At 38.6% G+C, this 16,837-nt stretch overlaps 1 protein-coding gene across 1 annotated transcript; it reads right to left on the reverse strand.

Moving 5' to 3' along the window:
- Nucleotides 1–1,048: 1,048 nt before the first annotated feature.
- Nucleotides 1,049–15,756, reverse strand: LOC121917312 (clusterin-like protein 1). Its single transcript, XM_042443164.1, has 8 exons — nucleotides 15,720–15,756; nucleotides 14,930–15,106; nucleotides 11,053–11,201; nucleotides 9,392–9,559; nucleotides 7,847–8,282; nucleotides 6,720–6,857; nucleotides 2,287–2,501; nucleotides 1,049–1,394 (listed from the first exon to the last, which is right to left on the reverse strand). The coding sequence occupies exons 2-8, from the start codon at nucleotides 15,027–15,029 to the stop codon at nucleotides 1,215–1,217; spliced, it is 1,386 nt and encodes a 461-aa protein (XP_042299098.1). The 5' UTR covers nucleotides 15,030–15,106; nucleotides 15,720–15,756; the 3' UTR covers nucleotides 1,049–1,214.
- Nucleotides 15,757–16,837: the final 1,081 nt, after the last annotated feature.

Below are 16,837 nucleotides of genomic sequence, written 5' to 3' on the forward strand. Positions count from 1 at the left end.
GCTCATTCACGGTAGGTATTACTTGGGCTAGTTATGCCAGATGTTCATGCTTGAGCATCCATAAGTGGAAAAATGCCACTTCTTCTATTTTCTCTGCTATTATTATGTTGGCTAAAATTCCAAATAAATGAATTGTATGTGTGCATTTCCCTCCTCTCCCCGCTCCTTTGGACACACAAGCCAAATACTAAGGAGATACATTTTCAGTTATATCCAGCTACAACATTGATATTCTTCTAGATTTGCTTTTTAGTTTTTACCAATACATTTCATCTATTTGAATAAAATTATAGAGAGGATTGGGGAGGTATATGCATAGTACTATTAACATAAATTTTCATAAATCTTTTCTCATCTGCAATCTCTTCAGTAAAGGTAAATTGTGGCATATGTTATTTTAAAAAAAGTGTGCTGGGTTCAAAGTAGACCATGATTTTCCAGAAATCCCTGCCTAGAGAGAGAAACGCCACATTTAACTATCTGAATAAATTTACAGAATAGTTCTAAAAAGGACATTTCAACACTTTTAATGTAAGAATACTATACAATCTGTATCAATGCCACAGAGATGCTTCAGGATTACTACTGGATCTTTACTCTAGCAAAACACATTAGGCTTCCAAAACTTAATGCCTAACATGGCAATGTACAATAAATAAGGACAGGAATTATAACAAAAGTTTTGTTAATCACCATCTTATTTCCGAGACTTAGCCTTAAGTATCAGGTCTACTCTTATACAGTACCATTTTCATACACCAGGTCATCTTGCAAAGGCATCCTACTCACATAGAAATGATCCATTCATTTCCTTGCTACCAATAATGCAAAATACTAATAGTATTTTTTAGCATAGATGGAACTTCATACATACTGTACATGACACTACACACAAAAGAGAGGTAGCTACATGCTTGAAGAAGGTGAAATCCTAAAGTTTGCAGGAGTACAAACCACCACCAGAGGAAGGGGGGGGGGGGGGCTTTAGAAAACTTCTAAAGAAGGAAAAAAACCCAGAGTAGTTCAATGTAGTTGAATTCAGATGGCATTGAATGATGGCTAACATTTGTATAAAGGGGATGGGACAGAAAATGCATCCATCACACTGTATGAGCCTGGAAAATATACCTATCATGTGCTGTGTAGAAAGTTGGTCAAACATAATGGTTTAACTTTTTTTTATTTGTAATGTGAAAAGAATCAGCTTTCCATGTCTAGAAATTTTTCTTGTAAAGTTGTAAAGCTTTTCCAGCAACATACTCAATAAATTCAGAACTCTCAGTGTCTAGATCTTGGGGGACCTTAATTGTAAAAGTAGGTGAAGTCAAAATATTCACATCTACCACCGTTTCATTCAGACTGGAAGCTTCACCTCCTTTGGAATTTGATGATACCTGAAAACAATACAGGTTGGAGTGAGCCAACAAGTTAACTGGCATAGAAACTGCCAATATCTCCACACAAAATCAAAAACCTACATACATTGCAAAATAACATGTCAGCTACTGCATTAGCACCATGATGTAGTAGATGAAAGCAATAATATGCTATCATAATATGTCCTCTACTTAAAATGTTGTCTAAAATCATGTAGTTGGATAAGTTTTCAGTTTTGTCACCCAATGAGAAAAAAGCAATGGAAGTTGATGGCTTCCATGTCAGCAAGGTGATGAAGCATGCTGTAGGTTCTAGGATAAACTTTAAAGAAGCTATACAAAGTGTTCAGTCTATATAGAGTAAGATTTCAGTATCATGGATGCCTCCTTTAAAGTTCAGGCTAAAGCCTGGAGTGGATTCACCATCCCACTGATATGGAAGTTACTGGGGAAAAGTTCCGAACGACTTCAGTGTTATATGACTTGCAACCTATGTGGCAATAAGATTCATAATATTGCCTCTGGCTTGAGCTCCGATTTTGTTATATTGATCTAAAGAAGGTGTATGCCAGCCACTAGCAAAACTCTTTTCATCTTGAAAAGTAATCTGGGGTCATTCAGACCTGTTAGTGCCATTTCATTCCTTTCAGACGGTGATTCAGGTCAGTTATCCATCACACTAAAAGGATTTAGAGTAGGTTACTACCTAAGCTCTGGAGTTTGAGATCATCAAGGGATTGTCAAGTCTACTTAAAATCTACCTTGACCAGAGCTTAGTATTTTCAAAGAACAAAAATAACACACCCCCACATTTCCCTCAGGTAATACCAGAGTGGTAAATGTCAGTCAAATGGAGAGAACAGAGATCATTGTGCACTGGTTACTTGCATTTTTAATGTATGGCATTTACCTTTACTATATTGAAAATGTTTTCAGGTCCAATGGTCATGTTGGATAGCTCAGAGACCCAGCCAAACCTTTCTTTCATTTTATTCAACAAGTAGGATGTGTCTTCTGTATGGCGCTGAACCATCTGGAGAATTTGTTGATACTGCTCACTAGAAATATTGACCAGCTTAAAAGCATCATCAAACTTGATATGTAGTTCAGGGACATTGGGGCAAACTGTACAAGAATCAAACAAAATGTAAAAACACTCATTTAAGAAGATTCAGAAGTTGTCTAATGAACTTAGAAACATTTGCACATGCCATGTACCTAGTATTCAACTGTTTTTCTTTTCATTGAATAGGTGAAAGCTGGTGGCTTCCATATCAATGAAGTGATGCTTTCACTGGTTTCTAGTCCAAACTTTAAAGGAGGTACCCAAGCTGCTGAACTTTATTTTCTTCCACCCACCCAAAAGGATAGTTCCTTTAAAATTCAGACTAAAGCCCAGAGTAGTTGCACAAAGTTGTTGTTCGCAACAACCCTGAATACATTTGTTTGGTTGGGAATAGGTTTCATAGGCTTGAATCCAGGATCTTCATCAAACAGTTGAAGGGCTTCTTCTGTTTGTGAAAGAATTCTGATCCAGTGGAGCATTTCCCCTGGTGCACAGGGAGAGAAGACTCTCTTTGACAAGTCCTCCCTTTCAAGGACGTAGCCAGGATTTTGGGAAGGGGGGGGGGTCAAGACTAAGTGCCACCATTTTGAGAGGCTAAGAGCCCCAAGACACAAAAAGAGGGTCGAGCGTTTACCCTCGACACCTCGATGGCACCACTTTAACTTCCGTTATGGCTTCGTGCAATGGAATCTTGGGAACTGTAGTTGAGTCATCTGTCAGGTGCCACAACAAACTACAAATCCCAGCATTTCACAACATGGAGCCAAGGGCAGTTAAAGTGGCATCAAACTGGATTATTTTTTCAGTGCAGATGCAAACTGAGTCCTTCCTCTGAAGGTGTTTACATCAGATAAATTCAGCTCGATAAAGCAAAGTGCAGCTGCTCCAGCAATGAGCGGCAGCCACTCTGTTCATGCTCAGAGACACTCTGCTCATGCTTTGAGACACTGTATTCCAACATCTGAGCTGAGCTACGAACCCAGGCTGCATCCACACATTTCATTCCCACTTCCAAGAGGGATTTTTAATTTTGAGACACACACACACACCTTTTAATTCCAAGACCTATCTATCTATCTATCTATCTATCTACCATAATTTTTAATTCCAAGCCATTATACGTTCCTTTCTTTTTATATTAAACAAACCCCTTTAAGAGAATCCTATTTTGGGAGAAAGGCAGGGTATAAAATCAATCAATAAAAAATTATAGTGCAATAGTCCATCAGTGCATGGCTTACATTATAAGACTTTATACCTTTATACGTTTAAAAACTATTAAAATCACAGTAGGCTCAGAGTGCTACAGAATCATGGAATCATAGAGTTAGAAGAGACCCCTAGAAGGGCCATCCAGTCCAACCCCATTCTGCCATGCAGGAACTCCCAGTCAAAGCATCCTCAACAAATTATGTAATGGAGGTGTCCATCTACATTGTAGAAAGATATACTATAGATTAATGCTATGGAAAATCACCACCTTGAGTCTGTATATTGGGAGAAAGGCGGGATATAAGAAAATAACAACAACAACAATATCTGGGTATTGTAGTTTTGTGAGACATTTAGCCTCCTTTGTCAGAGAGGTCTGGTGGCACAACATACTACAAATCGCAGGATTTTCCATAGCATTAAAGCAGTGTCGAACTGGATTATTTCTGCAGTGTGCAGCCTTATTAAACTGCAGTTCCCATCAGTCTGTGGTGCTGCTGGATGATGGGGCCTGCAGTCTAGCATTGCCTGGAGCAGGGCCATAGGACTCCACAGCCACGATTCATCATCTTAGATTGATTCCATATATTAATTAATTAATCATAAAAACATAGAGTTAGAAGAGACCACACGAAGGGCCATCCAGTCCAACCCCATTCTGCCATGCAGGAACTCTCCATCAAAGCATCCCCAGTGACATGCTGAAAAAGGGCCAGCTAACTGTATTTTATTCTATTTGTCTTTTAAAAAAGAGAGAAAACAAGGCTGGAAGGAAGCCTCTTGCCTTTTTGCATCACAGACCCACCTCTTTTTTGTTGTTGCAAAAATCCAGAAATGACTGTTTTTGAAAACATGAGTCCATTCTCAGGAGAAATGTCCAGAGTAGAGTCTGAGTCTCCTTTCTCTGGACTTCCAAAACCCCAAACTGACCCTGAGAGCATCTGGTTTGACCCCCAACTCAAGGAAACTTGGAAATCCTGAAGGTTTAGATCAATTACTGAATTATTGAATTATACAAGGCATAGTGGTCTCAGGGTTTTGCTGAAGCTCAGTACAGTGCTCCCTCGGGTTACGAAATTAATTCGTTCCGCCGCGGCGTTCGTAACCCGATGCATTTCGCAAGCCGAAAAGGGCTTTCCGTTAGTGCTGGCAAGCCGCGCGTTTGAATTTCGCGCCGAAAAAAAATTCATAACCCGAAAAAACATTCGTATCCCGGAACAGTTTTTTCCAATGGAACTTTTTCGTATCCCGGAAATTTCGTAACGCGATCAATTCGTATCCCGGGGTACCACTGTATGCAGAAGCACAACGTTATTTTAAAAATATTGTGCATTAAATTACCTTCAGTCTATGTCTATGAGATGCATATGAAACATACAGTACATGGATCTCATCTCCCAGTATATCCCATTAGACATACTGTATATAAATATACCAAAATCTGAAAAACTCCAAAATACATCTAATCCTCAGCATTTTGGGTAAGGGATGATATTATTATTATTATTATTATTATTATTATTATTATTATTATTATTATACTATATTGTACATGGATATAACAGCTAAAAGTTAGAAGTGACCTTTTCTTTCTTTTATATTTCCTTTTAGAAGCTTCCTTCCTTCCTTTTTTCTTTCTTCCTTTCTCCCCTTCCTCTTCCTCCCTTTCTTTTCCTTCTTTTCTTCAGTTCTCCCTCCCTCTTATTCTTCCTTTTTTCCCTTCCTTCTTCTTCCTTCTTTTGCAAAAGGCACACAAGGGAGGAAGGGGAAGGAGGAGGAGGAGGAGGAGGAGGAGTGGAAGCCGGACTCTGAAGGAAACAAAAGCGAAAGGAGTCACAGGGACTCTCTCTCTCTCTCTCTCTCTCTCTCTCTCTCTGAGCTTGCAACTGGCATTCAAGCTCCTTCCTCCTCCCTCCTCCCTCCCCCCTCCAATAAAGCCACGGAGCAGAGGGAAAAGGGGAACTTTTGTTTTGTCTTTCCTCTGTTCCCTCGCCGTGGTTTTAATGGAAGGGAGGGGGGAGGAAGGAGCTTGAACGCCCCCAGGGCCTGATACGGGGGGTCCCGACCCCCCAACCCCCCCTGGCTACGTCCTTGTCCCTTTCCTTCTGTCCACTTTGCTCCCTCCCAAAAATCTTTTCTACAAATTAAAGTCAGCCAAGCTCATTTATACTTCCGGTGCATCTTTTTATGTACACAAAAACACCATGCATTAGAAGACAGAAGTCATCATATGCCCACAGTTCTCAGAATGGTGAGGGTTTCCTAGGGTGCAACATTTATTGCATATGTGACTTGACCAATTTAGCAGCCTCTTCTTATATTCACAGAAGCAGTGTAGGAAGGGATTCTGACAAGTCTTTGCATCTCACCCATCAGTTCCATTTGTTTGAACCAACAATTTCATAGGATAATAATAATTCCACAACAAAATTAATTTGACATTTCAATAGGTGCATTTACTAAAGACAAACTCTAGTATAGATTGTAATATATGATTCTCACAGATACATATATTTTGTTGAGAAGGAGGATCATAGCCTCATGAATCTGAGCAGCTAGGCAAGAAGAAAGGTTTTTGCTATTCCCCTAACTAAATCTGCACTGCAGATTTAATGCGGTTAAATAATAATGCAGTTTGACGCTGCTTTAACTGCCATGGCTCAATAGTATGGAATCCTGGGATTTGTAGTTGTGAGATAATTTGCCTACTCTGTCAGAGAGCTCTGGTGCTCCACCAAACTACAAATCCTGGGATTCCATAGCATGGGCCCATGGCAGCTAAAGCAGTGCCAAACTGCATTATTTCTGCGGTGTAGATTAGACCTAAACAAACGCTCTTCATATGGTCTGCAGACAGACAATTTTCTCTAGAAGATGAGTGTGACTAAATATTACAAATAAAACAAAATCGAGCACACTTCTTAGGAAAGATTTAAGGAATCTCTCAACCTAATTTTCATCATCTCGTAACCATTGTGCATGAAATTGCTCCAGAGTTGAAGGAAAATGTGATAGAACATATAGAAATGTATAGCCCTGCAATTAGCTTGGACAGGGCAATTTACCTCGTATAAGATCATCCTGACATTCGTGGCATCTCTCATGGAACTGAGGGCATCCTGATAAGTTCTGACGTAGCTGATTGCATGGCGTTCTTTCATGCCCTGATGTGTTCTTAGAGAACATCCCACTTTTGTTGGAATCTAGAGTGGCATACACAATACACATACCATTACTGAGGTACATAAAATTTGCCACATGAATGAGGATGTAAACAGCATTAAATCAAATATGATATTGGGTGAGTTAAATCCCAAAGCAAGCATGAAGGCAGCCGCCTTGAAAGCAGCCAACATATTTCTCAGGGCCAAACAAGGGCAATTTGACAGTGCGGAAAGAGGGGTCAGCACCAGTTATGTAGAAAAAGAATGGCAGGGAACCAGCATTTAAAAACACAATGTGTGCACCAGTGAGCAAACCTGAATTCTTCCTATACCACCACTATCCTGTCAAATCACTTTCCTCTTTCTTAGCATGGGCTATCTCTGGCATCAAGAATCCTGGCTGCCAGGAAAACATCTGGGGGAAAGAATTATGAGAAAGTAAGAGAGGTTTTTACATTCCTCATTTAGGTTTTATTTTGCTTAAGAAATTGTACTTCACACACACAAATACACACATCCCTACCCCTTTCTATGTGATTCAAAGAAATTCCACATTTGAACACTGTAAGTTTTGTGTCTAGCATGGTCCATATCTGTGTAATCCATTCCACATCATATTTCAATAATTATGATATTTTAAAGCTTTTCAGGGCACAACCTCATCTCTTCAAACATCCCTATTCAAAATAAAGCCACAATAATGTATAAGTATATTTAGGTCTACCCAGTACAGTATAATAATATACAATACCAGGGGTTCTCAAACTTCGGTTCTCCAAGTGTTTGACACTTCAACCCAGAATTCTTAATCTTTAATTAAGACTAGGGCTTCTGGGAGTTGAAGTTCAAAACACCTGGAGGACCAGAATTTGAGAACCGCTGCATTATAACTATGCTGGCACTGCAGCAATGTTACACCAGCCTAACAAGCCAATGTATTATAAATGCTTAGGAGTGGAGTCAAGATTTGGTTGCACCAATATCAAAATGTGAATTATACATATCCAACAACTTTAATTTGCCTTTACCTTTAATTTGCTCTACCAACTCTCTTGCACTTTCTTGGTATCCTTCAAATGCTTCAGTAATCACTTCACCAACACCTTCTAGGACAGTTTTGCTGAAGTCAAAAACGAGCTGAAGGAAGCCTGGCTCTTTGGGAAAGCCAGTGTTTCTTGAGGATTCCTCAGGAAAAGCTGGCAAAAAATAGGGGTCTATAAAGTCTGGTTCAGACATAAAATACATTTGGAAAGACTGGTCAAATTCTTTTTGCATCTGTTTAAAGAAAACAAAACTTTTCTCAAAGACTGTGCCCATGTCAGATAACAGCTGGTTAAACAGGTTCTCCATTTGTACAAGTTGGGCATCCTCTTTCTCAGGTTTCTGATAAAACTGGAGGTCTTTCCCTTGAACTTCATACACAGGAAGTGATAATGGAGTCATTTTCTTGAAAAAGTCTTCAATCTATGAGGGGTAGGAATGGGGAGAAAGCATTTGCTGTCAGCAAGTCAGTCAAATGCAGTTCTTTAGAAACTTTCACAAAGGACTACTTCAAATTTACCCACATATAAATCTCAGCCTTTTGGGGATAGACTACCTGATGTCTTACAGATGTTTTGGATCACAGCTCCCACAATCCCTGATCTTAGGCCATGTTGGCTGGAGTTTATGGCTAGTACAAAATATCTCAAGGACTAGGCCACTCTCCCTTGAGATGTACTCTGATCTAGGTGTGGGCAGCTTCAGAGATTGTTGGACTGCAATCCCCATGAGCCTTAGTCAACATAGTCAGTGGTAAGGGATGCTGGGAGTCAATCTGACAGCATCTGGAGGGCCTCAGTTGCCCTCAGTACTAATCCAATAAATGAGGATAGCTGTACAAATTTTACCAAACAATAAATCATGGCCAGAATCCTCTTAGTTAGTCTCAGCTAGAGTAGACCCATTGAATCAATTGTTCAGTGCTGAGCCAACACACAGGAAAATATAAGCACTTCTGTAGATCTATTCTAGTTAGGACAAAAATAGGATTTAGTCCTATATATGATAATCTGACAATGATTATCATTACAGAAAATTCTAATCCAATATATACACATTTCTAATTCTGATAATTCTATGGCATAATCCTATGCATATGTAAATGGGAGTAATAGTGACTTCTGAGGCCTGAGAAGTGTTTCAGCTCAGTCATGACATTAATTCACCTTTACAGTCAATTTTGCAGCGCAGAGGAAAGTTGTGTGGTCTGTAGCTATGATGGAGCCAAGCTAGTCTGCACATATCTGATTATATCTCTCAGTCTGTTCCTTTTAATCAAAGGGAAGATCTTCAAAAATGTGTTCGGCACAGCACAAGCATCTTATCACTGGAAATCCTGTTTAGCTCCCCTTTTCATTTGGAGATTCTAGCAATCATTGCTCTTGATTTTAAAATCTATTTTAACATTTTTTTAAAAAATGAGACCTGGTAAATTCTACTCATTTCTTATGCTTTGAGAGAGTATACAATGACAGAAAGGAATGTAATCACGCAGCTTCCCCACCACACTCTGTGCAGCACTCACAGGTTACCTTCTTTGTAAATGTGGAAAAACCGTGGCGACAGGTAGTATAAAATCTCATGCAGTTGCTTTCAAGACAAGATTTGCATTCATCCCATAGATTCTTCAAAGATCCCTGGCACATGTTTTCTTCTTCTTCCAGCCTTTCTTTCACTTCATTCATAAGTCTCACAGCCTCCTAATGAAGAAATTAGTTATAGTGACTAGATTTTAATTGGTGTCATGATATATTTTATTTTATTTTTACAACATCTGGCTCAGCTCAGCTCTGTTATAAACTTCCTCCTCAATTGTTATGCTCTGTTCTTAAAATACTGATCTAGCCTAGTACAGTACTCATAAATTGTTTGCGCAATCATCTTCAACAGATATTATCTGCATTTCCTTTTTCAAGGATAGTGCCAATTTTTCCTGTTTGAAGCTAAAACTAGAATGTAAGTAATGTTAGATGATGCAACAAAATCTCTTGAGTGTGAGGAGAAGGGCACAGTGTCATAGAAACAGAGAAAGTTGCCTTCAACTGAGTTGAACTTCACTATTATTTACTCTGAATGACAGTTTCTCCAGTTTCAGGCATCATTCTTTCTCAGCTTTGAGGTTCTTGGGATCATCTGTGAGCAAAAGATGTGTCCCATAGGTGAAATGTGACCTTCATTTAGCTGGCTCTGGGGACAATTATGACCATATGGCTATACAGTGGGCCCTTGGTATCCACTGGGGTTTGATTCCAGGGTCCCAGTGGCTACCAAAATCTGTGGATGCTCAAGTCTTATTAAAACAATGGCATAGTGAAGTGGTGTCCTTTATACAGGTACAAAAGACCAAAATAAGATTTTTTGGGGGGAATGTGTATATTTTTTGAACATTTTCAAGCTGTGGATGACTGAATCTGTGGATAAAGAATCCATGGAAATGGAGGGCTGACCGTATTTCTTTTTGAGGTGTTGTGCTTGATTACAACAGTCCAGCAATACCCTTCCAGTACTGGATTTGACAGTAGATGGGTATGTTTGAGACTTTTTCCAATCTAGTCCCCTCCACATGGGTTGAAGGATGAGGGAGCACTACTGTCACATACATCCCCAAACAGCATGGTTGTTGGAGCTCACAACATGAAAAATAGCATGTACATAGCATGCACATTTCTATACCGCTTATCAGTAAACTCAGCACTTTCAAAATGGTTTACAATCTTCCATAGATCATAGGATTTTCCCCCAGTATGGATAGGACATCATATAAAATAAAGAATACAGGATAAAATAGATGGGATACCACAGAAAACAGAACTGGAACAAGAACTACAGGAAATAAGAGGCTGGTTCAAATTCAGCTTTACCTTCTCATATAACAGCCCTACCCCATGTTCATGAGATATGTGTATGCATGTGGGCATGTATGTGTGTCTCCAAGTCACCTGCAGACTTATGGTGACCCCATGAATTTATTTACTCCTCTTTTTTTACAGTATGGCTGCTAATAGTGAAGCACACCCATTTAAAAATCAGATGGAACAGACCCTCCAGTCAGAACTTACATGGATAAAAAATGTTTTCCATCTATTTCTGAGTCACAAGGACAGCATTTAGAAAGAATAATGCACTAACATACTTCTAAAACGTCATTAGTCCAACACTGAAAAGAGTTTTTGCATACATATTAACACATTACCTCTTTTTCCTCACTGCTCTTCTTTAAGGTTTTCATCAAATCCATGTGCTTGACTTCATTTCTTTCCATCATAATTTTCATCTGCTTTATGCCAATCAATGCTTTCTTTACCTCTTCATCTACATATTTTTCTCCAACATCAGACAAAACTAAGGAGGAAAATGTCATTTAAAAAAATGAACCATCTCTTATGTTGTGACCTAAATACTGAATTGTAATTAACACATTCCGGTTAGATAAAAAATAAATAGTAGTGGGTCATTGTATTTCTGTCTAACAAGATCAAAATCCCTAGTGTATATAAAAGCAGAGAATATGGAATCCATCAACCAGATGTTGTTCATGCTTCTCAAATGCTCTATGTTTCAACTTAATTGATGCATTTGTTTTAAAATAAAGAATCTTCCTTTTTCTATTTAGAAATATAATTTAAAATTTATAAATTATATTTTATACAAATCAGCAGGATTGTGAAAAAAAAATCAGGCAATGTTCCTAGTGGCAAAGTGCCAACCAACTTCATTAGCAATTCATCTAGGCCATTTTGGCAAAACAAAAGATGTGTTATCAAGCAGAACTCTGAAATGTGTAACTTCAATTTATTCCTCTTTAATGGAAATTCCATTCCTATCCAGTGGAACTATAGAAATAAGTACACAATTTGTCACATATGAAACTGCAAACGGGTGTTTTCATACTGCACTCTCCCCTGAATTGTATCTTTGCTTTTCTTTCACCAAGTAGCATTCAGTTTTCATCAGCCCAAAATGATGTAAGGGAATTCTGTAGCACCTTGAAAACTAAGTAAGAAAAAGAAATTTCTAGCATAATTTTATGGATTCCATGAAAGCTTATACTGGAAATATATTTTCCTTTCAGGGGTGAAACATACAGGCAAAATAAAACTGCTTCCCACCATTTTGAAGCTGGAGCATTTATATGACACACACCTCCAAAGTGGGTGGAAATATAAATGAAACTTCACCCAGGGCTAAAAACCAGCACAAAAAGAAGCCAGGATACTCCAGCTCAGCTGGAAAAATGCATATCTTTGCACCTACACATAAACAGCCCAGTGCCAGTGTGGGGCTGTGGCAAAGCAAAGAAATGAAAATGCGACAACTCCAAAGGATGTAATTGTAATGTACAGAAAACAGAAAGTCCAATGGGGGGCGCATGTGGCTAAGAGGGCATTCATGGGGGCATCCATGATTGTGCTTTGCCAATGTATCACTTGCACACTGATGTACTGATGCCCTGTACTGGTAGAGCATCACATGCGCAACTGTGTGCAATCAAAAGTACAGCCATCCAATGGAATGGCACCTGGATAGGAAGAGGGAAGAAACTGGAGTTTGCAGATGGTGTGTTTGTGTGATGGTGCACATGCATAGTGGGAAGGTGACCCAGAAAAAACCCATCCAGCAGCGTGGCTTGACAACACACTGGTCAGTCTGCCCATGGATATCTAGCCTGCCTTGGGAGCAGGCCGTACAGACAGTGGGATTTTGACAAACTTTCAGAAAAAGCACGATCGTGCTGCTATTTCCTTACAACTTCTGCTGCTCTCTGTGTCAAGGGTGCTAAAGAATTCCTTTACATATCTTTAGGCTGAACTAGACTAACATAGCAGGCCCTTTGACTATATTTTCATCCACTTGTTATATTATAAGAGCAGTACGTAACTTTGTTCTGACAGAAGATACTTTTTGATAGCAGTTTCTCCACTTCCACTGGCATGTACTGGCACAGCCTTCCTCACCAAAGTCTATCCTGTTGGTCACAGTACCATCCTAAACAGTGCAGGCTTTAGCACAGGAAACTGAGAGTAAAGGTACATTTTTACAGGTGGCACTTCTGCTAACATGGAGGCACATGTTTTCAAATATCTTCTTTCTTAACCTCCCCATCATAGCTCATAATCCTCAGGAGAACTTTTTCAGGGGTGGGGGAAGGATGGACTGTAGGAATACATTTCATAAATTCCTTTGTGTGTGTGTATCTGCCTTCAAGTGGCCGGTGGATTTATGGTGACCCCATGAATTTCATAGGGTTTTCTTGGGAATACTCAAAGGTAGTTTTGCCAATTCCTTCCTCTGAAATATAGGCGCGGTACAGACCACCCAAAAAGGGTGCCCTCCCAGCACCTGTTTTTCCGCTGGAGGGAAGCCGCAGCCGCCACATTGGCACACTGGTTACTCTAGTGCCGTGTGGCGCCATGCAGATGCCACATGGCGCTTGCGTAACAATGGCGGCACCATGTATACAGAGCACTGCCATTTTTACACCCTCATCACATGCTAGGGTTGAGGGTGTGTGGCCGGAGTGCCTCGAGGCAACCCTAGCACATGATGAGGACGTTGCAAAGGGCCAGTATGTACCGCCCCATAGCCTCCAGCACCAGTCTCCCATTCAAGTACTAACCAAGGCTGACCCTGCTTGCCTTCCAAGATCAGATAGGATCTACTAGAGTGATGTTGAATACAAACCCTAGACAGAACTTAGAAAAGTTACTTTTTTGAACAGTAAGACTCATCATACCCCACCGTGGTTAGTCCAAAAATGAACTTCCCCAAATTCTTTTTCTGTATTTAGGATGATCATGTGTCTCCTTGCAGAGAACAGTCCTCTTCTTTTATTTGCGAGGTTCTTTAAAATAAAGAACTATAAGAGGGTTTGGCAGCTAGACAGCAGGCTGAATGGCACACATGGGTCACTTGGTCACAATCTTCCCACTACAGTACAGATATATGTATACAGTAACTATTTCTGAATTTCCATGTCTGTGATCCAAATCACATTGCAGAAATAATCCAGTTTGACACTACTTTTGTTGGATACTTATTGAAACTGAATGCCTATGGGAAGCCCACAGCACAATTTGAACGTACTAAAACCTTCCTTCTTCTGACCCACAGACATTCCTATATAGAAGCTATTTCTGGATAGGATTCTTACAGGAAAAAAATTCTTTTATATACAAAATTGTATGAATATAACTAGCTGTTACAAATAATCACAAGTGACAATGAAACATATGTAATTTCACTGCAGAACCTATACAGATTTCTTTCCATATGGCTTGTACTATTTCATAATAAGAATAAGGATAGAGAAATCAGACAATATTAATGTACTGAAATCCAGGCTACAATGGAGAGATATGAATGGTCTTTATGGGTACCCTTGTTAATTGGTATCCTTGTTAATATTAAACTAATATAGATGGTTCCTGTCTACTCTAAGCAACCTCACTTCTGTCCGTCGGTTTTAACTATTTTTAATCTGTATTTTTATTTTTATTGTTATTGTTCATGGGGGAGGGTTAGGGGATTATGTAGGGTTGGTTTTGTTTTGTAATTTGTATTCTTTGTATTTTGTATATTTTTGTGTTTTATTGAAATGTATTGTAACCCACCTCCATCCATAGGGAGAGGCGGGATGTAAATGTATTATTATTATTATTATTATTATTATTATTATTATTATTAATGTCAAAGTAAACTATTCTCTTTATTTGATTTAGAGATTATTCTAATAATTCCATAATTAGATAATGCACTCAAAACTTATGGTTCCTGTTAATAACTATAGAAATTAATATAATATAGCTAACACACCCTGGTTTCATACTCGCAGAAGGTAGCATTGCTATTAAAACAGAACAGTTAAAAAAAAAGGATGAAGGGATAACTAATCTGTATTAGTCAGTCATGAGGTTATGTCCCTAGTGAGGATGTAGAAATTCTCATGCTTAATTCTGAACCTGTTTTTTCGTGTCCTTATGAGTCTCACAAGATGGTGGCCATTAAAGAGAAAAGTGTAAAGGAAGGAAGGCAGGCAGGCAGCTATTCAGGCAGGTATAAAAAATACATACCTTTAAGGTTTTCCACATCATTTAGTTCTTCTTCTTTGATAGGTGCACAGTGATGTCCTTTCAGCCATAGTAAGTACATTAAGATGAGTAAAAACTTCATTTTTGCTGTGTTAAGAATGATTACAGTAGAATATCTTGTGCGTTATAGTTTTCAGGTGCCCTTAGATGGAACTCTCACTAAGAGAATTAATAAAGAAATATTATGCAGTTAGTTATCTTTTCTCTCAACATTAATACACAGTTTTGAGATCAATTTTTGTCTCCTGATTCCATGTTCTAATGACCCATTCAGTTTTATTTAAAATGACACTTTACAAGGGCATGAAAAGTTTTAATCAATCTCCTATTGGAGTTAATGACAAAATCTCTGGCTAATCATCATCACTGCATGTTCTAGAATACTATATTCACCCATCAAATGAAATTAGTGGCGATTTCAAATTGCTTACCTTGGGCTGAGTTGTTCACACAGTCTTTACTTTCTCATTGATATAAATACATTTCTGAGAAGACTTTTTTACTTTTTGAAATTTCCTATTATACATGTATTTTCATTTATTGAGGAGAATGGCACAAGTTTATTTTAATTTCTCCTTTTTTAAAAAAAAGAAAAGAAAATACAGTATACCACTTTCATATTAATAGTAACAAAATCAACTGCCACATAAACATACAGCTGTAGGTCATTGATTTATAAATGTATGCCCAGTAATGGCAGATGGCCAGCACATTTCTTTTAAAAGAAGAAAAATATCAATTAATCATAGAATCTCCAAGACACTCTATTTACCATTAGTGCCGATGTGTCCTCTTGCAAATTTGTTTCTGGCCTCAAGAAAGAGCAGGGCTGTGTGCTGTCCTAATTTCCATGAGTGTCACAGATTTTGCCATGTACTACTTATCCAGTGACAAGGTATTTAATCCTATTAATGGGATGTTTTCCAATTAGACTCCAGGATTTGTCTGTGCTTACATCCAAAAATAAACACTAGAGGGAGTATGTGACACAATTGTGGGAAAAGATTTCTTATTTCCCTGCACTGATTATACAGTACTAGATGTAACTGACCACAGAACTGCTCTTTTAAGCCTGTGATAAAACTTTCGTTCTAGGCTCTCTGAAAATATAAACCATATATTTTAAAACTAGCAACCTTTCTATGGTATAAAGTATCTACAGATTTTATCTGGGGTACTTTGGAGGTAACTATTTTAGATGAACTCAAGTTCTTCTTAAAATTCTTGAATGTTCTCCTTGAGAAAATTTCAGTTCATCCCTCTATTTAAAAAACAACAACACCCCAAATGTGTTTTATCACCCTGTAATAATTGTAAAATTAGAAGGTGATTTCAAGTGTCATTTGGTCCAATCTGCTGACACTGCAGGAATCCATACCTAAGCATCAGCAGATGGCCGTTCAACCTTTGTTTAGAAGCCTTTTGAGGTGGTCCATTCCACTGTCCAACAGCATTTATCATCAGGAAGTTTCTCTCAAACATTTAATCAGAATTATCAGTATCACCTATTATTATATCACCATTTTCTGCATAGTAGACCTACTTCATCCTTGTTCTTTCTCTTACTTCAAACATAGATGGAAAAAATGCTTTTATTATGCTTAATCTTTCTTGAAACCCTAATGTCATTTTGAGCTTTCTTCTTCCTGTCCTTCTCCCTACAAATATTGGCTATTCAATTAGACTTTGTGCTTTGGCCATTCTTCCATTTCTGTTACATGCCTCTTTTTAATCTCAACTCATCCAAAATCTTCCTATGCAGCCATCATGGGGCAACTGTTGTACCATACTCGGAAGCTTCAGTTGGTTCAAAACATGGCAGCGAGACTGGTCACTGGCTCTTCCAGGACCAGTCACATAACACCAATTCTGAAAGATCTCCATTGGCTG

The sequence above is a fragment of the Sceloporus undulatus genome, unplaced genomic scaffold (assembly GCF_019175285.1).
Source record: "Sceloporus undulatus isolate JIND9_A2432 ecotype Alabama unplaced genomic scaffold, SceUnd_v1.1 scaffold_15, whole genome shotgun sequence".
NCBI classification, from domain to species: Eukaryota; Metazoa; Chordata; class Lepidosauria; order Squamata; family Phrynosomatidae; genus Sceloporus; species Sceloporus undulatus.